Raw genomic sequence first — 24,540 nt, 5'->3', positions numbered from 1 at the left:
CTTTTTTATTCTTATAAATAGAGTATTTACTCAAAGTATTTGCCTTAGGATAATTGGAACATGGGACTGAAGGGGACCTCAGGAAGTCATCTAGTCCATACTACTACTCGGAAGCACATATATTTAGATTCTTGATCGTGTGTTACTTATTCTCTGATACCTCTGTGTTTTCATATTCTCCCCATCGTCTGCATTGTGACTTAACACGCTACAAGGAAGCTTTTTCCCTGTTACATAACTCTGCCTTTCTGTGAATTATATCAATTACCAATTGTCTTAACAAGGAAAGGAATTAATCATGTCTTCTTTATCTCAACCTATTATGGATTTGAAGGCTGTTCTCATGCCCTGTAAAAATTTTTGTCTTCTAAATCAGACAAACTTTATTTCTTACACTTTTTCCTTGACTGTGTTTTCTTAATCTTCTCATTTATGTTCCACTTAATTCTTTGCAACTCATGTACTTCTTCCAGTTAAAGCCTTGCAAGCATCATTATCTCCTCTATATTACCGTAACACACAAAGGCATTTACTATTTTTAATACAGGGTTGCATTTGGGATTGTTACTCAGTTTAAAGTCCACTGTGGCCTTAGGTCTTCTCTAATATTCATCAAACTTTCTCCATTTTATGTGGGTATATTTTGCTTTTTACTTCTGATATCTAGGACTGCATTTCTCTCTACTGTATTCTATTACTCATGTAACTTTTACCTTTTATCAGGTTTATTTATTTATCTTATTCCAGCCCTGCTCTGTAGAGTACCTGCAAACCCTTTAGCTCAAAACTGTATTCATTTACTTGTGCTTTCACATCCAGCTTGTTTACTGAAAATACTGGGCACTACTTCCCCAAGTAAACATCTGTGAGCTCATGCCTCTTCCTCTTTTTTAGTGATAGCTGCAGTCTGCATTTGGGGGTAGAGTTTCTATCTGCTGCATACATGCTTCATGGCAATTTAATTTAGACCATGGTTTCCCTAGTTCATTTAGCACAGCCCTGTGGGACTCTGCTGAAGACTTGCATAGTCAAAATGCAACTTAATATCAAAATAATATGGTAATGATTACTGCTCTAGTTTGCATGTAAATTAATTACTTTCTTCCTTTGTTTCAAGCATTCCTACCCAAAACTTCTGTTGCTTTGTAAATCCTACTAATAGTGAGTTTGGCAAAAATAAAATACTTCCATATGTCCTGAAATGTTGTCAGAGGTCTCATGTAGTCACACCACTACATCAGGCTCTCAACCTTCTGGTTTGATGTTTCAGGAGATGGAGGGAAGGGTAAGAAAATGTTGACTTTTCTGGTTTAGTTCTAATCTTGCTTCCTTTTTTTTTTCTCTGTTGGAGTCGATCTAAAATGACTAAAAATCCAGCTGATAGGACAAGAGTGGCTCCTGCCATGTAGAAGCATGCTCTGTAATCTCCAGCCATGTCCACAATCAGACCTGGGGAGAAACAAATGACAGCAATGTGATTGATGGAGAATCACACTGCAAATTAGCTCAGCAGTGTGAATATATCCTCTCACAAAGACAGTGTGCTGGCTATGTATTTGTCTTGCAGAGTTCTACATCATGAGCACATGGAACATCATCCCACTACAGCATTTTTGAAACACAATTCACATCTCATTGCTTTGTATATGTGCATTACTAGTGAAACAATATACTACACAGTTTGAAGCACTTTCCCACCTAAAGTGTGGCAGACAGTGCAGGTACTGGCAAAAAAAGACAGACCACGTAGCTGTGTATCTGAGTAGCTCCACGTTCTGTGGTGTAGCTGTTGCTGTAATTTGGACCATAACTACAACACGAGTCAGTTTAAAGAAGGAAAGGAGATTCGTCTGCTGGAGACAGAGTTGGAGAATTTGTCTGATGTGTTATGGGTTTCCGGTTCGTCATTTTACAGAGTCACAGATGTTAACAAGAAGACCTTGGTTTTCAGGGAGCTTTAAGCCAACCAAAGTACGTAATGCCACTGTGTACTGTACTGAGAAATCTAGTATGGTAGTAGCGCTTCAGCAGTGTGTCAGCTGCCCTGTGGGTATGATGGCACATTCTTTTGTGGGCTGATGAAGGCTGCTTGCTTGTGGGAAGTTTGTCCATGTTTAGAGTACTTCCTAGCCCACATTCTAAACTAACATCAGCCCAGGAACCATGAACTCAAATGTTTTACATTTTACACTTAAAGGGGAGAGGAGAGCTTGAGAGGCACTTAGGGTTCCTTGCTCTTCCATGCCTTCTTTGTAGATTACTAAATAGACAAAAAGGGGCCACACTGGTCCCCAGAGAGTCAGTACTGGTGACCAGCCACTATAATCTGTATTTTATTCAGATCTTTCCAACACATTTTTGATACTGTTCTGTTTCAAACCCTCTACAAATCTTCCTGGTTCCTGTATTTTCAAAAGTGAGTTAAAATGTTCTAGTATTCAGTCTTACTCATTTGCAACCTATCAGCGATGTCATTACCACAAAAGTCACTTGTAGTACATGAGCAATGGTCTTTGGATGAGGAATCAGATCTGCATTGTACACAACACACAGGTCAAATTTTTTTGCCATATCACTTTTTAAAGTCTCTACAGCTTGCAGTTCCTTTGTCTCACATTTTTCCAAGATGACTATATCTCGTTGCCAGCCCATAAATCCATGTGCTGTCTCATTGTCTGGTCTTTCTTCCCACTGTTCTTATGTGCTGCCTTCCTCACTTATTATACTAGTTGGCTCAAATGCTGTCTAAAACCAGCAGGCATCTCTCTGAATATTTCCTTGAGGTTTAATAGCCTAATGTTTCAGGCTGTTCAATTTGAACTTCTGTAGAAACCCTCCCAACAATACCAGCATTTCTGCAACATCACTAGTCTCAGATTTCAGTTTCTGCTCTGAAAGTGTGGGTCTGCTGCTTGTCCCAGAGGCACACTTTCATAGCAAGACAGTTGGTGGCCATCAAGTGGCATTATGTGAGATTCAGGAAGCAGGAAGTTCCACCATGTGAACCCTGCCTTTCATCCCTGTTTTCTCATTGAAAAGGTATCTCTAAAATCACAGAGAAGAGAGGGAGCAAGATATTTTGAAGAGGATTTAAAATGACTATTTCTTTTTTATATACATCTTGCTCAGATTCCCCTGAGCTAAAAAACAGGGAAATTTGAGTGCAGATCCAGATCTTTTCAGTTTGGATTACCATTCCCCTTTCTTCTTGTAAACTGTATTTGGCATAGAGTTGTCTTAACTTACCCGCAAGAGGAGGCCCCACAAAACCTCCAGTGCTTCGAATGAGCATGAAAAGCCCTAGAGCACTGTCGAATTCTGGCATGCCTACAACATCTGCCAGCACTGTAATGTGAATGGCGACTGTTGTACCAAAGAAGAATCCGTAGAAGCCAGTGAATATTGCCAAGGAAAGATAATTGTTAGCCAGTGGCAACAGCATCAGGGAAGTACTGATCAGTGTAATCGTCATTGCCAGCAAATGAATGGTTCTGGTAATATGGAGGTTGGCATACCAGCCACACAGCAATCTGCCTCCAAAGTCCACTATAGCCAAAATGGATAGGAGGGATGCAGTCCATGATTCATCTATTCCCAGGCTGTAGCTAAGTGGAACTAAAAATAATGGAGGAACAAAAAAACTCATAGCGGCTAATACACCAAAAATGGCATAAAGTACAAATTCTGGTCGCCTCACAAGCATCCAGTTGAAAGTTTTGTGCATGATAGGAGACTTATCTTCTTTGTCTCTCCTGGATGCGCCGATGTGAGGTGGTGTTTCAGTTTTGCAATGGCTGGCCTCAAGGCAGCTGCTTGCCAGGGGTCGCATCAGTGTTCCACAGACACAAATATTGAGTTGGATGCCACCTATGATCAAGAGGGCACCTTTCCATCCATATTGACTAATCAACCACTGGAAAAATGGCCCAAACGTGAATGCAAAGGCACATTCTCCAGCACTGGCAATAGCATTGGCCAAAGCCCTTTTCTTGGAGAAATAGTGGCTAACAATGCTAATAGCTGGTGTCCACGAAAAGGAAATGCCAAGACCTGAAAATCACCAATAGAAATAGCACTGGTTAGACACTGTTGAGGTATTCTGTGAAGGTGGACATTAAAGCAGTCAGTGCTCCTACATTTGTAAAGTTAAAAAGTGTTAGAAGGAAAACATTTTTGCCTAGCAGAAGCATGAGCTTAGCTGGATTAGATGTAAGAGTATATTTGTGATGTTATATTCTGTGAGTTGTATATATTCAAGCGAAAAAGCAGGAACATGAAGTATATACATTATTACATTCTCATTTTAAAAAAAAAAAAAAAGAAGAAGAAGTTGGTTTCACAGCCTTGTCAGTGCATGAGAAATCACATGGTCATAGGGGTGAAGCTAGACAAATCTCAGTGTCCATGCTGTCTGCGCTAAGGTTGGTACTAGGTCAGACCAGCAGGTTAAGCTGAGCTGTGTTCAGGGTAGAAAGTGAGGCAGGACATGAAGGAAGCTGGTGTATTGCCTCTGTTGGCTCTTCATTTTCTCGCTCGACTGCTTTGAGCAAACTTAAAACCTGCTCTAACTTAGAGTTATTTTGATGTCTCCCTAGACTTCAGCAGCCCAGGACTGCCAATGGGCTCAAATTCCAGACATTTTCTCAGGCATCCAGTATGGAATTCAGAATGGTTTATATTATTCCCTGCTAGCTTTGCTTCCTGTTCCAGGAAAATCTGCTAGCTGTTGGAGACAATTTTCTGGCCTGGTTTTGCCTGGAGTAAAGGAAAGGATTGGAATCAAATGGAAGCCTGGGACTTTGTTCAAAACATAAGATAAGTTGATAGAAAGTACAAAATCTCCATGTCTTATAACTTCAGCACCCTTTATGAAGATTCTTTAAACCTTCACAAAGCTCTTGTCTCTGAATGAAAAATAAAATACTTAATTTTCTGCTTGCATATCATTTGCAGGTACAAATTACTGGCATCTATTTGTCATCTTCATTGTTGCAGGTTTCCTGTACAAATTCTTATTTCCAGAGTGGGACGGGAGGGAAATCTCTTTTAAAGAGCATTGCTGGTTCTAGCTGCTCATAAAATCAAGATAGATACCAGATTTTAAAACTCCTACCACTAGCACCCTCAAATAATATGTTGTTGGAAGAAAGCCATAAAGCCATAAATTCATACCCTGTAGGAAGCCAGTCGTTGCATACATCCAGACCATGTTGAATCCAAAAAACCCCAGTGCCATTCCTGAAAAAGCCAGAAGTCCTCCAGTGATCACAACTGTCCGATGGGTGTATTGTACACATAGTGAACTGGCAACAGGGGCTGGATCAGCAGCAAAATTGGAGAAAGAAAAATACATTAGGAACAATAATCTGATTAACACAGCCAAATAAATGAAACATTTGGAGGAGGACTAGCCTTATAATGCTTGACACAAACAGCCTTAACTCTGCTGGATGGGGTAGGAGGTCAATCAAAATTTCAAAATTGTATTCTTGCTGTTAGAGAAATTACTGTCCCTGAGGCACAGATTTGAAAATATATTTAACATATGTGGACTCTTTTAAAGGGAAAGAGCATTTTAGTGCCTTCCTCATAGTAGGACAGTTTTCATGTAGCTATACAACTGATTTTCATGTAGCTATACAACTACCAACATGACAGAACCTCATGGACTGTTTTAGCAGAAAGTGAAACTTCAGCCATAGAATCTATAGGTTCATCTATAAAAACTGTATTATTGAGAATATATTATTGATGTGGCTGGCATGAAAACTTTCTGGAGAAAACTAACTTTTGTTTTCTAGAATTTTGCAAAAATCAACCCTTAATGGAATTTTAAAAGTTTATAAAGGACCAAAAATTAGGGTTTATTTTGTGGTTATTCTTTTTACAGAAAATTGGCAGTTCATTTCTTAAATCATTATTTTAGTGGTACAGTTTCTCTCAAGAGACTGCAGGGACTGTTCAACAGAAGGGCAAAGGTGCAGGCAGTACAGATCTGATGGTGCAGCTGCTGCTTTGGTCTCTAGTCGCTGTCTGGAAGCACCTGAAATGTCAGGCATATTTTTGCTTAATTAAGGATCAGTTTTACTGCCTGGCTGTTTTTCCATCAGCATCGCAGAGTTGAGTTCAAGGCCGTAGGATTTCTTTAAATAGCCGTGGCCACTAGGGGATTCCCAAGTACCACCAGCTCCCTACAGTGTGTTAAATATCCTGGCAGCTGGAGTTCGTGCATAAAACGGAATTCCGTTAACGAGGACCAGGCTTCTAAATTGAAATAAGTAGGAAGACAATGATTAAGAGAGAGCAGCCAGCAAGGACACAGGATAACTTCCATGAAAGTGCTTGAAGACAAGTAAAAGATCTGCAGTTGGAGCAGGAATACTACCAAAACTCAATCTTTAAATAGCAAATAAGAATAAACAGGCAGACATTAAACATTGGGTAGCAAGAGAAAGAAAGAAGCTATCCACAGAACTGGAAATGGGTAAAACAGCTAGACTCCAGAGTCTGAAAGGGTAAGGGCAACACACAGAAAATGTACAAGCAATGGAAAGGGATGACAACCAGAGTGCAAAGAGAAAGGTGTTGGGAGGTGTACATCAGTACCGAGAGAAGGCTGGTCAAGGTGATGGGGAGAATCCCTGCTGTAGTAAACTGAACAGCCTGTTGCAAGTGCAGACCTTGTGAGTGGAAGCACATGCTCTCCTTCGACACAAGAAACAGACCTGCTGTTGAAAGGATCCAAATGGGAAAAAATAATAATTCAGTGATCATCCTTCATACTGAGCCAAATGACACTTAAGGTTTCCCAGAGATACATATTAAGAAAGACTAAGCCAGGCATGGAAACATGATCAAAGAACTGGAGGCTCTGGTGATCTTCATCAGGAAGTCTTGTGGTCCCTATAAATGAAGCAAAGGCAGGAGAAGATGAGGACAATTATGTATTGACCTGAGACATTTATAAACTACTATACAGAAGGGGTTTGGAATGTTTGGCCATCAAGCTTTATTCACTGAAAGAGGATTATTTTCAAAGTATTTCAAAGGATGAAAAACAGTTTCTGCTGAAAATTATAGCTGCCTTTTTTGAAGTAGGCTGGCCTCACACTTGGCTAGGCAAATATGTTTTTGCTGGTTTATACTTGATATTAATGTGTCCTAAGCTGTATTCCTTGATACATTCCTATATAATGTAAATATATGTTATAACAAAACAAAACCTAACTGAAACAGGACTTCAAGGTTTTTCCTCCTATGGTGGCTTTTTCTTCTCATGAAGTTCAAATGCCTGAATTACAAAATAGTATCACAATGTGTCAGTGATATGTCTAATTTGTAAACCAAATAGATAGATTACCATTTATTAATTTCTGTGGCCTGTGAAGCAGGTTTTTCAATGATTTTTTTTCAGTTAATTACATCTGTCACTGTAAAGCAAGCATCAAGGATAGCAGTTTATGGAACTGATAAAATCTTTTCAACTCATTACTTACTTTATCTTTTTACTTTGACTTTGGGTTACTCTTTTTTCCTTCTGAATACATTTTTCAAAGCAAGATCAGTTGCTCTTGATGTTTGGAAGTACTGCAGTTCCAAGCAATAGTACTGATAGGTGTGGACTGAGTAGGATGCATGTAATTATACAGTGTCTATGTAATGAAGTGTCTTCATAAACAAAATTATGATAGCATTCATTATGTAAGGATATTTACCTATTGCAACCATGTATCTCTATGAGAATATGCAGAGCAGACTTCACAAATTCTGTACAGTTCAAGCCTGCACATGTTTGGAATCCTCACCATCATGTGAAGGATCATGCAGTTTACAAGGGCACTGAGAACTCTCTAAACAACCAAGTTGAGTCAAATGTGGTATGTTTCATATTTTTCCCTCCTTCATTTGGTGAGATGTGGTATTTGACCTGTTCTCATAGCTCACTGCCTTTAACTGGGATAGTTCACTCTCTCTTCTCCTACTCTCTGCTTGCATGGTCATGTCTTTATTGACCTCTCTCTGGGTGAGCTGAAGTTGGTTTTTTTTCTTTTTAACTCTTGGAGTCTTCTGGTAGATCAATAACTTGGAATCATACTAACAGGGGTAAAGAAGACACAGGATTGGTAATACATGCAAAGAAAGGGGATCTTGGTGAAGATAAAAAGGAGAAGTGGAAAAAAGCAGGACTGACATTCATTCTGGTAGCAGATGGTCTACCTGCCAGACAGGGTCACAATCTTTATGTTTTGAAGTACTTTGAAAAAGTGACAGTCACTCTGAGAGATCAGTGAACTTGCACAAACTGGTTTAAGAGCTTGATTCAACAAGCTCTGTGGCTATTAGAATTATCTCTAATGAGTTTAACTCAAAGCCTGTAGCAAAACTTAATCATGAGTTTAGGTACATGATGTTTTTTCAGGCAATCAGATTCCTGTGTCTATAGAGTTCTGTTATTAACCCATTCCATATCTGAGGCAGCAAATGCCGATTTTCTGTAAGAAAATTTTCTGTGTTTTTGGTAGAGACAGAAGAAGGAAGTCTAGACCTTACATGTTTCTAGGTGGGTTTTTTTAAGGAAGATTGCAAACTTGCTCGGGTAGTTAATACATTAAAATAAAATGCTAGAGGAGCACTACTACCTACCTCCTAAATGAAAGACAGCAATAGTTATTGATGTGATCCAGGACGTGGTGCTTGCAAGTTCATCAAAGTGCTGCTGGATTTCAACAAAGAATAGACCAAAAGTCTTGAGGACAGCAACAGTGAGGCCCATCACCATGAAGGCTGACACTACCACAATCCATCCATAGCCACCGTCTGGTGGATTGCTGTCTTTAGCCTGCATGTTTTCTAATTCTCAGATCTTCTCTGGATTTTGAGTTGTTTTTTCTTTTTTTTTTTTTTTTCCTGGAGTGATAGTGATGGTGATGAGGTTTTTTAAAAGATCTGCAAATTGGTAGAAGGCCCATTGTTAAAGAAATTAATTAAAATATTCTAGGAATGGCTTATACAAGTAATTACCAAGTTAAAACACAACATGCATTACAGTGGTTTGACTGAAAATATTACCTGGGGAACAGATGCCCCAAGAGACAGAAGACTGAATAAAGAAATTAAAGGAAAAAAAAGTAATTCAAGTACAGAGTGAAGAAAACAAAAGAAGCATGCAGATGTGAACAAAGGAGAGAAGACAATGGGAAAAGATTCAGACATGAAGATTTTCAAAGATAGAAGAATTTTAGGGTCCTCAAAATTTTAGCATTTATAAATATTAATTGTTCCTGCACCGCCAAGCATTTTTGCCAAAATGGTTCACATCCATCCTTGTGAAGTTATATTCATAGGCAAGAACATCTTATTAAACACAAAATTGAAAAGGTGTATTTCCCCTTAAAAGTTCTGTGACAAACTCGCAGTAATCATGCAGCACATGGAGGATACGGGATGTGGCTGGAGGGAGAGAAACATTCATATATTTTTCTGGTTTCTTCATGGACACTAAATTCTGAGCAGGCATGCTGTACAAGATGCAGAAGACCAAAAAAGACCTATCTCAGGAGGAGAATGGGAACTTGAGATAGCTGAAGATGTACTGTACTTAAAATTATTCTTCCCTCTGTGCAGCTGGGAAAAATGAGCTGCATGAGGGAATCCATGCCACTTGAAATTTTCAAAGGAGCAGTCACTAGTCCTGTGATGTGCTCCATTGAGGTACATGATCACAGGAGGACTTGAATCACTGCAGCAGAATGGGGAAAAGAAGCCATCAGAGCCTTGTAGGGATCAGAAGAAAGATCATTCTACTGCCATGGGTCTGGACTGATGCGGCACTGGACACATTTGCACATCCTAAAAAATCTTAGAACAGCCACAAGAGAGGGAGAGACTGCCTTGTGTTGAGGTCTATATGAAAGAATTATGTAGGTTTTCATTCCCACAGTTTCTGAGTGACCTTAAGCAAGTTGTTTGATCTTGCTGTGCTTGTTTTCTCAGTTGTCAAATGCAGCTGATACTTTCAAAGGTCATAAATTTTGTAAAGTTGGAAGCATTAATACTTGTATTAGTGCTCAGCTACTATAAGAAAATACAGAAATTATATCAAGCTATAGCCATGTCTTCTGACAGTTGCAGCAGCATGGTCATAATTTTGTTTGAGTCCTGGAAGAACATAAAAAGGATGCAACACTCAAGCCAAATGAGCCTGCTTAGGTAGAGTGATACTGATATTTCTGCATTCTGCATGAACATGCCTGGGCAAGGGATTACGATTAGTGCCACAAGTCAGATAGAAGAAATCCTGCTACTTACCAGGCAGCACCCAGACTAAAACAGGCATGATAAAATCTATTTCCTGACACCACCCAGCACCCTTCACTTACATTAGGCAAACTCTGTCCCAGTAGGAATATAAACTGGGCCTTACTGCTCACAAAACTTAAATGAACAGCATGTTTCCTTACGACAAATATATCTTTTATGTCACAGCTCAGAATTCAACCTTCAGTTCCTTTCAATGTTACATGTAACTCCAAAATGAAATTACTATTTCAGTTGCATGATTAATTAATGAGGTTGTTATTTTCCAGCGGCCCTACAGATTTGAAAGCAGTGCAGCTACATACTATAGGGAATTGCTGGAATGCCAGAAGGGGGTAGAAGAAACATAGATATTAAAATACGGGAACTTGTTTCTGACACCATGCTTTGCTTTCTTCCTCCTTCACTTGCAAGAGAAAGTTTATTATAAGATGATGCAATGCAAACACCCTAAGCTGAAAAAACCTACATAGGATCTCCTTTTGCTCTTAGCTATTGAGTAATGGTAAGCAGTAAGGTATTAATATCTTCACTTACTCATTTTGTCCCTGGAGCTAACCTAAATAAAAAGGAGTAAAGACCTGTAGAGAAACTGCTCCTTCTGTTGTGCCTGGCCATACACAAGATCCCTCAAAAATTTAAAGCTGTGCCTAGAAGCATAATCATTCTGTCTAGCATCCCACTGACTCCTGCCTCCAAGATTTCTCCTGGCAGCTGGAACAGATGTCCTGTGAGACAGGGGCTTAAATCAGGAAAGCCTGTGCTTGGTGTGTGCATAAGCAAGAGCAGGCAGCTCTGTTAGTAGTGTCATTATGTGCATGGCGAAATTTGCCAGCAGGAACATGGGCAAGAGTACAACCTTTATCTTTGCACCTGGATAGCTACAAAGGCACATTCTGAGGCACCGAGGCTGTTCCTCTATTCATGCTCTGCAAGTTCTCCAAGCTGTTTCTGCTTTGATTCATGTCAGTGATTCAAAAAGCTTATCAGACAATTATAAAAATAAATTATAAAATGCTTATCTCACTGCTTGCATTTTAGGGTGCCACATAAACTTGTAAAGACGGATACTTGTTTTACTTGGTTATCTTGTGCTCCATATTCTAATTCACTTTTTACAAAAGAGCAAATGAGTTGAATACATTTGCTGCCCATTGCAAAACAATTTGGTGGTGGAATCAAGAAAAGACTGTTGTTAGTATGAATCCTAAACTTCTTGTTCTAATGCAACTCATACATAACACTCCCCCAAGTAAGTGTATTCACTCTCTCTGAATGGAGGCTGAATGGGCTTCTTGTGAGCTGGTGATACTTTACAGATATAGGTTCCCCAAGAACACAAAAAGGGGCAAGTTTCAAGTTTTTCTACACTGAGATAAAGAAATATGACTTGGTAATGGGTATTTGGTTTGGGTTTCCAGTACAAGTATTGTACTTTACCTTGGATTTGGACTTACCAAAAAAGAGAAAAGGAAGAAAATCATACTTAACATGTACAGATACAAAACTACTTTTACCAAAGGCTGATACCTTGAAACAGGAACTATATAAAACTAAATACAAAATAGGTATTTAATTAATTAACAACAGATTAAATAATATAGTCTTGTTTTATTGGTTGTATTAGAAGTAAGATGGAAAGAAACAAGGAAATCAATCGTAATTTATGTTGAAACTTCCTCCACACTTGTGCCTTGGTACTCAGGCAAGGAACAGGCACTGTGTCACATTCAGATACCCTATGATTTTCATCTAACACTCAGACTGGCTCTGGCTGATACTGTCACTAGAGCCTCAACTACAACAGAGTCATACTAATTACTGCTCCTCAGACACAAATTCAAGAGGAACTCTTCATTAACTCTCAATTTCATTTCTAACTTCAGAACATCATTTTAGAAGGAGTCAGTCTAACATGATCTATAACAGTTTATTGACAAAGCACATTAGGATGGAAAAGCAGGGCTGAATGCTCTGAGCAACCACTTAGAAGTAACAAAAATCAAGTATTGCATCAAGAAATTACCTTATTCAGGTAGCCAAGGCTTGTATGTGATACGAAGCTCTTCCTTCACCTTCCAGTTGTATGTAAGTTCATGAGTTGTGCTGCAAACCACCAGGTCATCTTTCTCACCAGAACTACCATCTGGCTATCTGAGCAAACCAATCTGTCTCCCTCAGAATGCATAAGCATCGGATTTTATAAGAATCCCTTCCTCCCCTCCTCAAAAGTCATTTGACTCCACCTATATTCAGAAAAATGAAGCTCTGTCCTGACTAGAGATCAGAGAAGCAAAATGAGGAATGGGTGGAGGAAACTAGAGGAGGAAGGCAGATTTTGTTATATATCTGCCCTGTACTTATACTAGCCTTGGACTGCTGTCCACGTTTTTTATTGAACTCAACTATTGGACCAACCAGAACTCTCCTGTGTTCTATGGCATTTACTGAAAATGTTTATTCAAATTTGAAATTCATTTGTGGCTTCCCTATGATTGTGCTGTTGGACAGATATTGGCTACAGTGAGCATCACATAGACTGCAGCAACTAAAGAAGTTATAGGAAGCCTGAATATGCTCTCCTGAGCACGATACATGCATGTTCAGAACCTTTCACCACATCAGAGCAGTGCCTTAGTTCTGAGATTTAAGGGCCCACAGTTAAATACTGCTGGATCTCATAAAACTTTCCTCTCCCAGCTCTCACTGCTAGTTTATTGTAACTTATTCCCTTTCCTACCAATTTGCCTTGCACCAAAGTTGTGGCGGCTGTACTGCTACTGTAATTGTTGGGGAGGCAGGGTGGGTTGTTGCTTGTTGCTTTTTGTAATATTTTTATTTACATGTTTGTGTACTTGCTTCATGACTTGATCAGTAACTTGTGTAATTTGCGTGTGCTAAGGGGAAGTATAAATATGCAGTTGACCTGCATAACTAAGAAACGGATGTATTTCATTTTTTTGGCATATTTGAATGGGAAGCCAGCAAGTTTGTGTGGTGACATCCTAATTTTCTTTTGCTGGGAAAATTCTCTAGAGCTATTTTTTAGGGCTGGAGAAGTCAAAATCATGGCAAAGGAAAATTATGGGGTAGTTTTTGAAGTGGAATTAGTGTGCAGTCTTGATATAAAAGTTGCTGCCACTCCTTCTTCACCTACCTGCTACCATGTGGGTTTTCATACAGTGAACCAGACTGGTGAACTGACCCTTCTCTCACTACGCTGGGGCAGTTTCCCGATTTGGAGAAATTCACTCTGCATTTTTTGCAATGCAGAAGGCAGAAAAAATGTAGCTAGGAATGAAACTTGGCAGATGAGACTGCTTAATCCAGAGAAGAAATTCACATGGCAGTTGTATACAATTAGTGTATCCACATGCCCTATGAGCCAACCAAATTCTGACCCATGATGTTGCTGGGTGCAGGGGTGTGACTAATTGGCCTACAGTTCCTCTGGTGTTCCTGATTGCTTCTCTAAAAACAGTGGTTATGCTTCCCCTTTGCCAGTCATTGACAACATCACCAGACTGCCACGACTTACTTCTCAAATAGGACATTGTGGCTTAGCCATGTCCCCTGCCCATTCCCTTAGAACCTGCAGGTTCATCCTAGAACCTGCTTGTCATCCCTTAGAACCTGCTTGTCATCCAGACAAGCCACCTGGGTTTTTGCCTGACTTCCTCCTCATTGTCGGGATGCTTGGAATATAGGTGGCCCTTGAACATTATATTATAGTCATGGGAGTTCAAGTCTATAGACAAAATAATAAAGTCTAGAATATTTCACTGGTCAGTCCATCAGACTATTTTTAACATTATATTCACTGAAATTACTGGGGATTATGTGCAAAGGAATACCATCATGGCCTGTCATGACTGTGGTTTAAAAACAGAATGGTCTTAGTGGGACTACACTGAATGTTCATTTTCTACAGTCCTTCCTACTAAATACATTTAGTCTTTACTCATACCATTTAGTTTGGGTTATCCAGAATTACTGTTACGAATTAATACCATAGTAGAATTTACTCATCTGATCAGGCTAAAATATTTTCACAGCTTTCTGGGCAACACATGGAATCTTTATGCTACACCTGTGTACAGCACTTCTCCTTAATCATCTATTGTTTTTCTCCACATGTCAAATTTACAAATAAAATTTAAGTATCTCTTATTTCTACTTAAGAAATTAGAAAACTGTAGACTGCACTTGTATTAATACTGCTTATACTGTTTCTTGTTCAACATTTAAGCATTTTAGAAAACTCCTATGTCTTTCAGGTTTCCATTCATACACTGGAGAAAAAAAAAGTTTATTCCAGGTGGCAAGAAGAGTCACTTCTGCTCAGATCTAGTTTGTCAGCTCAGCTTTCACTAATTCCAAGGGTTAGCTTCCACTTTAAGTGCTTGAGTAAGCACAAAATATGTTCACAGGTAGACTGCTTCATGAAATATTTGGTGTAGAGTGAAATGAGAATCTCCCTGGAACATCTCTACTTCAGATAATAACAGTGATTCATGATTATGAAGAGATTATGCTTACATGCTGTCCAGTCAAGTCATAAAGAAATATTTAACCATCCAGGAGTTAGTGGGTCTTGGCTTTTATTACTAGACTCACAGAATGAAATCGGCAATGGTTTAAACAGAGGCTGGATATATATGTATTTCTAAAATGCCTTTTTCTCAATATTCTCAAAACTGAAAGTAGTGACTGTATTCTCTGCTGCTGTAAATTATTTCAGTTCCCTGATTTCAAATTTACTTCACCCCTTTCACCACCAGAGAATTTCTTCACAGATTTCTCAGTTGGAACAGGGCTGCCTTTGAAGAAGATACAACATCTCTATCTATTGCCTGTTTATTATTCTTACTGTAGTATATATAAATGTGGGAAACAAGTCTCTGAAATGTAATTCTTATTTAAATAAACTGCACAAACATAGAAAGCCAGCCTGGCACAAATACACACAGATCCTGGCAAAGTCTCCTTGTAGTCAGCTGTGCTCAGATGGAAAGGCAGAGACCTTATGAAACCATGCCTCCTGCATTCATCAGTCCTTGGTGGTAACCATGCTTGTCCCTCTACCTGGAATTACCAGCTCTTATCACATATATCCTCTTTTTTTTTTCCCTGACCAAAGTCTTCTGACAGCACTGACAAACAGATAGTAAACCAAGATAAAACATCACCAGGTCATATGATTTGTCAACTAAGAGAATATTGATTGAATAACTGAATCTAAATGACTGTTTGATTTGTGGTGTTAAGTGATTACTGATGTAATATGAGTAGCCTGAACATAAATATTCTCAGGACTGTGTGCAGGAGAGATAGCAGATGAAAGGACTGGGAAACTATTATGTAAGAAATAAACAGGCTGACATTACTGTCAAAATAGATGACATGGGATGCTAAATGAACCTGGGTAAAAAAATGTGAATGAGTGTGGAGGTACTCAAGGTCTTGAAGGAAAAAACCAGTTTTATCTTGATGTGATTAGAGAAGAACAACCAGGGTGGTGATTCAGTTGCATAAAGTTAGGATGACGAAGGAGGTGATTGCTAGCATTTTATGGAGATAGGATAACTGGCAGTGATAGCTGGCAGATACCAGAGGGGCTAAAGAGCAGAAAGAGGTTGCAAACAAGCGAGTGATTAGGGTTTTTCAGAATCTGTCAGACTGTAAAAAGTGAGCTATTTAATACATAAAGATGAATAAGTGTCTTGATTTTGGACTGGGTTCTGGCCATCCTATTATCAGTTTAACAAATTCTTACTGGTTTAATATTGACTGAAGCTTTACAGGCTTGCAACAAATGAAGAAAAAGCTTTCTGTCCTGAAATTACAGTCAGGTGTGCTGATTGCTCCCCTCTCCAGGGCAATATCAATCCCTGGCCTTCCTTTATAACAAAGGGAATGCTCAGCCTGCATGGAAATGGGGGCAGGGTATCTACAGGGAAGAAGGTTACATAGAGCCTGACTTGGCTGCAAAGGGAGGGTATATTCATCTAAACAAAGGTTGTTTGTTTAGTTTTTCAACAAGCAATAATCAGTTAATTTTCTCTGTGTAATTCTTGGTTGTGATTATAGCTTCCATTACAAAATAATAGGGTAAGAAGAAGAGGGGGCACAGAAAATGAGTACTGCTAAACAGGGAAGAGGGAAAGGCACTGCTTAACCTTATCAAAACAAAATGGTTAAGTACAGTGCTGATGCAAACAAGAGTCTCTCTGTGCCCTATCAATCTAGCATCTGTGGGTGGCTTCTTCCACTTCCTGTTCTGAAATAAGTGACCAGAGTTTAATCATTCTGCTTTAATTACAGGATGAAGGTGAAAATGCCCAATTCTTGGGTATGTCAGGAGTGTCAATGAGGCATTTTCTGTCCTCGTGCCTTAGGAAAGAGATGGATGTGTTGGCTAAATGAGCCCTAAATGTTGTCTGGTTGATACCTGGGATGGATTTTTACAAGGAGTCAGCTGAGAACACAGACATTAAGGGATATAAGCTCATAAGACTTCCTGCGCTATTTTCTTAAACTAGCCTGTGACACACAGTGCTATCCATTGTGAAGTTATGATAAAGTGAAGAAATAAAGCCCAAGAAGAAGAAATGCAAACTTCCTTGACAGCATGAAGTGTGCCTGTATAGAAGAGTTTTCACAGTGAACAGCTGCTTGTATTGAACTGAATACAAGGTTACACAAGGGTACCCTGTATTTCTGTAAGGATGGATTCTTGCACCGAGGTCTTAAAATATTCTTCCTAGTTTCGTTTCTAAGACTAGGATGGCAACAGACAATGAAGAAGAATGCCTGTCGACTCAGAGCAATACTGAATGCTTACCAAGTTTGCAAGGCAAACATTTTCAAGCTTGCAGTACACAGAATGAGAGCCAGGCCACAATTAAGGGATGGGAACTGGACTGTCAGTAGTAGTGACCAAAATCCCCACCTTGAAGACAGGGCAGGAAATTGATTTAATACGAGCTTCTAGTTACAACACTGTGGCTACAGGAGTGAGGTAACTGATGGATATATGGTTGAAGAGATGATAGATCTGTGTCTGAGGGAGGAGTGAAGATTGATCTCCATTATGGCAGGAAGGCTCAGTGATCCAACACCACCTTCTGTGCAGGGAAGAAAGATTTTTCCAAGCCAACGTGTCACTAAAGAAAGGCTGACATAATAGGCCCTGGAAACTCAGAATGTAAAATCTCATTCGTCTTCCTCACAGGGTTTCCTGCTCAGTCCAAATTTCATTTCAAGCTAGTCTGTCACACACAGAGAAACTGTGGGACACTAAGTGGATGGCTGGAACATGCTGCAGTGACAGAACCAGATTCCCAAGACAGCTGGACAGAACTGTCACTTCAAAGCTGTGGCAACATGTTTACGTTAAAGCAAATAAACATCTCTGACTCCCTGCAGAGTAGCAATGATTTTACCTTTGTATTTGTCACTGGTGTAGGTGCCGCGATACCACTTCTTTTGGTTTAGCAATGCAGGAAAGTTACTAGAAAACTTGAAACCATCAGAATGGTTAGTAGGAGAATGAAAGGGCTTGAAAATCAACAGTTTGTAAAACTCAATGATGAATGTAAAAGGGGTCTTGATCACAATGTATTAATACCTACAGTGGACTAGAAATCTTGTAACAAAGGGATTTTCAATTTATCGGTCAATGATGCAGGAGGATTTGATGGATGGGAAATGGAAGCTAAGAAATTAATACTGCAAGTGAGTCACATTTGAATAAGAAAGGTGACAATGAGAACAATTTACCTATTACTTAATCACTATTTATTTTTAATCAAAACTGAATGGTAGTCTGAAGATAGTGTTCTAGTTCTCTTACCGTAAATAGCTGATGGTGGCCTTAGCATATAAAATATTCATATCTGTACCTTTCTGTTAAGCAAGAATGTTAACCTGCTATGACTTAACTTGCGTCTGCTACTAAATTAGAAAAAACAAATCCAACCCGTAGTCCTTATGGATAAGGAATTGCCTTTTTACTTTTTCTGCTTAAAACAAGGTTTACAAGTATGATTTATGCTCAGTGAACACAGGATTTTCCTCTTTTGTGAGCTGACAAAATGAACTAGCTTGGATTGCAAGATACTAGGTTAAACACCAGCCTTCTTGACATAAAGTCAAACTGAATTTATGCTGAATAATTTGATTGGAAATTAAATCCAATTATCTTAAATCGGCCATTCCAGACTAACAGAGCAATAAAGGGCACTGTGTTTGTTGATTTATTTGACCCTGATGTTACAATCATGTCAAAACATGTAAGCACTATAATTCCAGCTTAATTCATATCACACAGTACCCTCCCAAATGTTTTGCTCAGAACAGATGATAAAAGGGCTGTCGGCCTTTCAAACATGGGAAATCTTTCTGATCTAAAGCAGAAAATTACTTCTGAATTTTGAATTGACAGAATTTTAAAAATTGTTTTGATCTATAGAATATGACTGTCACCAAAACCAGTACAGTCAAGTCTTTTTCTTAACTGGGGGTGGTTTAATGTTCCTATATTGCCCAAAGAATAAAAGGAAAAAGACCATTAAGAAAACAATGAAATTTTTCTACAGTTCCAATCCTCAGGTAAGCATATAGCAAAAAGAAATAAATGATGTGTAGCTCCTCTTTCTCAAACTGTGCACAATGCTCCAGATCAATAATGTAGGCATAGTAAAACTGGTATGTAACAAAATATGTTACTGGAGAGCAACTGGCCCTGCAAAAAGCTGCTTAGGTGAGTCTTTCAGGAGTGGTAGCCCCTAGTACTTTAGCACTGATGATATTATCCATGAAATCAAAATAAAAGATGAAAGTCCATATTTGACTCCTTGTTTGCCTTCTCTATACAACTTCAAGACCTACACAAGAATTTCAAAGGAGAAACCGAGATGTACACTCAATAGTGAGCTTTCTTTAAAACCATATTTTCTTATGTATATTTCTGATACTACCTTAACATCACACAGATTATGAATATAACATTTTCAACGGGCAGTTTCCATTCCATTCCATATTGGGGGATCACATTTTATTTTTTTGTTTTGTTTTGTTATTTGTGTTGCAAGCCTTTCACTGGACTAATTATGCATTGGTATTTTTAAGAAAAAATGTATACTGGAATTTTTCATAGTAGTTTCTAATGTAAAATCTACTTTTGAGGACCTAATCTGTAGGTTTGTTTGTCTCCTTGTGAAGAGAGAGGTAACATAGGTGAGACAAAAGCAGAAAGGAAAAAAACTGAACAAAACAGAATAAACCAAATCTCTCAGCCCAGAACTATGTTACTGGGTCATAGCATAATCTGGAGTTGGAAATCATAAATTGTCATGAATAATCTTGTCTGTACTGAGTATGCAGTGAAGCAAATGAGAAAACTCACTAAGCCTGAGTATGGAAATTTCCTAAAGCACCTGGGGTGTGCAGAGAGCATAGTCATCACCTTTCAGTTCACCACTTTTTCAGACTTTTTAATTCCAAAGGGTATTGCAAATCCTATTACTTTTCATTTAGCAACAAGGGCAGGGTAGAAAGCAGCAGTGTTCAGTGTTTATCTGCATCACTGGATTTATTAAAACTCCCATTTCTCTAGATCACCTCATTACATATTTTGTTTCCAGATTATGTCACAAAGCATCAAAAATAAGTATCTTTCAGGATATCTTAAAACATGGTGAAGTACATTGGAAAGCAGTATGATAGAGATAGGGAAAATGACCACCAAAGAGGTCTGTGCCATCATTCAAAGGCAGTGTGAGAGCAGGCAGACGTGTTTTCTTCCCGGGAGAATGGTGTGAAGTGCTGCATGAGTGACAGTCTTCGTCACAGCTTGGGCCCCATCCTCAAAGGTTCTCTCCTTGGCATGAGTTCCCTGGAAGCTGCTATTCACTAGCACCTCCTGGCACTATTGCTCTGCACCCCAGCCTAATTGAGCTCCACTCTGGGCAGTGCTACAGCTATGAAATGCCAAAGATACAATGCAATGGAGGGGGAAACCCAGCCAGAACCACCAGTGGTGTGACTTCATTTCTGTGAGGCACCTGGTGTGCTGCCCTGTGGCACTCTGCTGCTCCCCTATGTGGCACCACTTTTACTTCTGTGAACTTTGTTTTAATGAAAACCAGACCAAACAACCAACCAACCAATTAAAAGAAGCAGGAAACCAGGAAAAGCCTTCCACACCTTCACAAGCAAGGCAGTGCAGCACACAATGCACGGGGCAGGCAGGGTCAAGTGGATGCTCACCTTGTAGCTGTGGCTGAACAGAGGGCTCACGGATTCACTGCTGCCGGGCCACCATTCTCCACAGAAAACCAGTGCTGAGGGCTTCCCCGCCTCGGTGTGTAGCCAGACACAGGCCTAAGCTGCACTGGCTGTGCCCAGTTACGAGCTCCTGAGGACAAAAGAGACATGGAGTTCCGGGAGCAGGTACAGTGGAGAGCAACAACGATAACTAAAGAACTGGAGCATCTCTCTTATGAGGAAAGGCTGAGAGACATGGGTTTGTTCAGCCTCAGGAAGATGAGACTGCAAGGGGAGCTCATCAGTGTCTGCCAAGTGTCTGAAGGGAGGGTGTCAGAGGACGGACCAGGCACTGCTCAGTGGTGCTGAGCGACAGGACAAGAGGCAACGAGCAGAAAATGATGCACAGGAACTTCCCCCTGAACACGAGGAAGAACATTTTACTGTGTGGGTGACTATGCGCTAAAACAAGAGAGGCTGTGGAGTCTCCCTCACTGGGGATATTCAAGAACAGTAAGGAGAAATCCTATGCCAGGTGCTCTGGGATGACCCTGCTTGAGCAGGGAGGTTGGAGCAGGTGACGCCCGCTGCTCCCTTCCACCCTGACCCACCCCTGGCGATCCGCGGAAGCGGTGCCCCCGCCGGCCCCTCCGCCGGGCCACGTGAGCACCGGGGCCGTCCCGCGCGCCGGGCGGGGCCGGGCCGCGCTCTGCCCTGGCCCGGGCCCGTACGGCGGCTGCGCGGCGGGCGGGCGCACGGCGCGGCCATGGAGCGCAGCGGCGACACGGGCGTGTGGCGGCTCCGCGCCACCGCCGCACAGCGCGACCGCCGCCAGCCGCCGCCGCAGGAGGATGGCGACCGCGGCGCGGGCGGGAAGAAGCGGGGCGGGCGGCGGCCGCTGCTGCCGCTGCCCGAAGCGCGGGGGGCGCCGCTGGTGCTGCTGTACCTGCTGGGGCTGCGGGCGCTGGCGCAGGTGTCGCACCGGCAGCTCCTGAGCCGCCCGCCCGCCGCCGCCGGGCCCCGCGACTTCAGCGCCGCCCGTGCCAGGTACGGCGGGGCCACCGCGCGGGAGGGGCGCCGGTGGGTGGCGGTCCCTGGCAGAGGGGTCATGTCATGCTTTGCCCTGGCGAGAGCTCGGAGCTGATGAAACAGCGCGTCCCCCATAGTTTAGTTCTGTTAGTCTCGTGTAGTGTACAGTGTCTCGGAAAGCTTCTTTGCAAGTTTTTAGTTGTGTCACCAAAACGTCGGGAAGACTAAAACTATCACTGTAATTTTAGAGTGTTAATGTCAGGTGTATGTCTTGGTAAAAGTGTGGTTATTCAGACCTTCAGGAAAGGGCATGTATGCATGTACAGAACCTCACTAAAGATAAAATCACTCTTTCCCAATCACTCTTCTGTTCCTTTTTGAATTGATATGTTCAGATCAGAAAGCCAGTACATTGGCTTAATATCATGGTAGTTAAGCTAAGGAGTCCTGAGTAAAGATCAGGCCTATATGCCCATTACAAGTTACTGTCTAACTGGCTTTAGCCTTTTCTGCTTACCTTGAGTTTTGAAATAGAGCCATGTACCAAAATGTTACAGTTGTAGATAAGTTACATACTAAATGTTGAATGTATTGATGCTGAAGTTTTAATTTATGTCTTACAGGGGATATCTTGACAACATTACAGCAATTGGGCCCAGAACAGTTGGAAGTCCAGAGAACGAAGTTCTTGCAGTTAACTACCTCTTAGAACAAATTAGGGGAATAGAAAGAGAAAGCACGGATGCTCACAAGATATCTGTAGACATACAAAGGCCCACAGGCTCCTTTAGCATTGACTTTTTAGGAGGCTTTACTAGTTACTATGCAAACATAACCAATGTGGTAGTGAAGCTGGAACCTCGCAATGGAGCTGAGCATGCAGTGTTATCCAATTGTCACTTTGATTCCGTACCAAATACCCCGGGTAGGTCTGTGTGTTTGTTCCTTGTTTCTGTGTGTTACGTGAGCCGCAGAGCTTGGCTCATGGATTTCTCATACCAAGTAGCCACATTAGATTACTGCATGTGTCAACTAGTCTGTTTGGTCTCAGTGAAATTCATTGCTTAGAGTGACAGGTTGATCCTGTTAAACTTAGAATTTCACTCTCACTTTCTGTAGGCAGCAATTTGCAGGTGCGTATTTAGATTTCTGGAAGGTTTGGTTATGTCTGCCTTTCTTAGAATTCACTGCTTATGCATATAGTTCATGTGCTGCTTCCGCCCATCATCCAGGGCTTTTCATACTTCTTTACTGGTTTATTCCTGGCTTTTCTTTCACAGGGTGCTTAGCCAGAGACTATGCCCATCCCCACTAACCAGTCTGTTTTCCCCTCCTTTTGCTGGTATCTCAGATTTTCAGTCTGATATGCTTAAGATATGCCAGGTTTTTTTCATTTCTTTCCACATTCAAAGCTCCTGTCTCAAAAGAGTGTAGTGATCAGAGGCTGGGGTACTGTTGCCTTGGTAGTGTCTGTATCTCTTTTACAGCTACTTTGACTATCAGTTTTGTGTACTTGCTTAGTCTTGTTCCTCTACATCTTATAAATCGAATCCTGTTAAATTATTATTGCAGCAAGGGTGTAAACTGCTTTGTAAATTTGTGGGTTTAACAGAGCCAGGAAGGTATGGATCTAAAACACAAAATTTGTTGCAACACTCAGCCACAGGTGTGTGCCTGTTATTGCAGTTGAAAAACACCCACAGATGTCACTCACCAACAGTACAGCTTTTACTGGAGTTTTTTCATTTACATCCCACACAATATTTTATTTTTTTGGTGCTGAACATTGTATTCTTTAGCACATGTGACTAGTCTTCATTATTAAGGAAACAACTGAGTATTAGCTAGAGAAACAAAGCTTTTGCTGGACTCTTTCTGCCTTTTTTCTGTCAACAAATAGCATACAGAACTTCTCTTTCTCCTCAATCATATTTCGGCAACATGAGTTTCCAAATTACACTTAATAAATTCATGATTATTATACATGCTCTGTGATGGAGGAACTGCAGAGATGCTAATTACTGTATATATAGTCTATGTATGTCTACCTAGACTTAGAATATTTAACAAGCATAGTACTATGATTATTAAAAATTGTTTTCAAATTGATGCCCTGTGTAAATTGTGTGTCGATTTCTGTGGGTTATAAAACAGGATTATGTTTACATCAATTATTTTCTTTACAGTTCCTCAGACACTAAAATACTTCACCAACCTTGCACAGAAGTGCCAAAAAAATAAGAGTGGTTTGTATAGGATTTTACAGAAATCTGTAGAGGAGCTGGGAATCAGCCTGTGTGCTTGCTCTTAATCACAAAGCAGCCTAACCCTTTACTGCAGCAAGGAGCTGCTCTGCCTTTTGTTTTCTTAGTATGCCACTTGCACATTACCTAAGCCTTTTGTTTTCTCTTCTCCTGTATTTCACTTAACTATTTGCTTACAGCCCTTTTTCCATTACCAAAAAGGTGGGCTTTTAACCAGAATTAGTATGTCTCAAAGATCAGTGAGTAATATATTTGTAAATCAGGTAATAAAATATAATCTGCTTATGATGCTTGCATACACAAAATGTGTGAAGCAAGACTCAGTCAATCAGTAGTCTTAGAAAGCTTGTGTTCCTTGTGAAGGAAAAACGTAAACTGTAAAGTCCTAAAATGTGTCTCTTGTTCTGATTCTACTTCAGTTTGTATGGCCTGTTTGATTCTTTTCTGGTAAATTCGATGGCAAAAGCATCTTTGAAATTATCATCACAGACATAACGTGGTTTTTTTAGGTTGGCAATATCTGCCATAAAATCTGTTACGACCTCCTGTCAGTTTTGTTTTGTATGAAGTACTGGGGGATATTTTCTCTGCAAGTTTGTGTTAACGGTCTAAGGCTACATGGCTGCTTTTATCAGATGTAAATCTGTATGTCTCTTGAAGC

General features: G+C 40.4%; 2 protein-coding genes across 3 annotated transcripts in view; one reads left to right on the top strand and one right to left on the bottom strand.

The window, feature by feature from the left end:
* The window catches only part of ERMP1 (endoplasmic reticulum metallopeptidase 1), a gene marked incomplete at its 5' end in the record, with an annotated part of 65,590 nt that overhangs the window by 23,429 nt on the left and 17,621 nt on the right, over positions 1-24,540 (top strand). Inside the window, 2 exons of one of the 2 annotated variants that reach the window (XM_082301456.1) lie at positions 21,353-21,633; positions 22,239-22,540. The exons of the other annotated variant lie outside the window; for it this stretch is intronic. Of the exons in view, the coding sequence (XP_082157582.1) occupies positions 21,353-21,633; positions 22,239-22,540 (583 nt within the window). Of the gene's footprint in view, positions 1-21,352; positions 21,634-22,238; positions 22,541-24,540 lie in introns of those variants that run through there. 2 annotated transcript variants of the gene reach the window in all.
* LOC309585334 (monocarboxylate transporter 13-like) lies at positions 1,238-8,845 on the bottom strand (the record flags this gene model as incomplete). The annotated part of the gene is made up of 5 exons (XM_082301992.1): positions 1,238-1,449; positions 3,247-4,050; positions 5,173-5,366; positions 5,992-6,043; positions 8,644-8,845. The coding sequence occupies 5 exons, from the start codon at positions 8,843-8,845 to the stop codon at positions 1,238-1,240; spliced, it is 1,464 nt and encodes a 487-aa protein (XP_082158118.1).

Source organism: Coloeus monedula (genome assembly GCF_965178545.1).
Source record: "Coloeus monedula genome assembly, chromosome: Z".
NCBI classification, from domain to species: domain Eukaryota; kingdom Metazoa; phylum Chordata; class Aves; order Passeriformes; family Corvidae; genus Coloeus; species Coloeus monedula.
The sequence above is the reverse complement of the archived record's forward strand: the minus strand, read 5'-3'. Positions and strand labels throughout refer to the sequence as shown.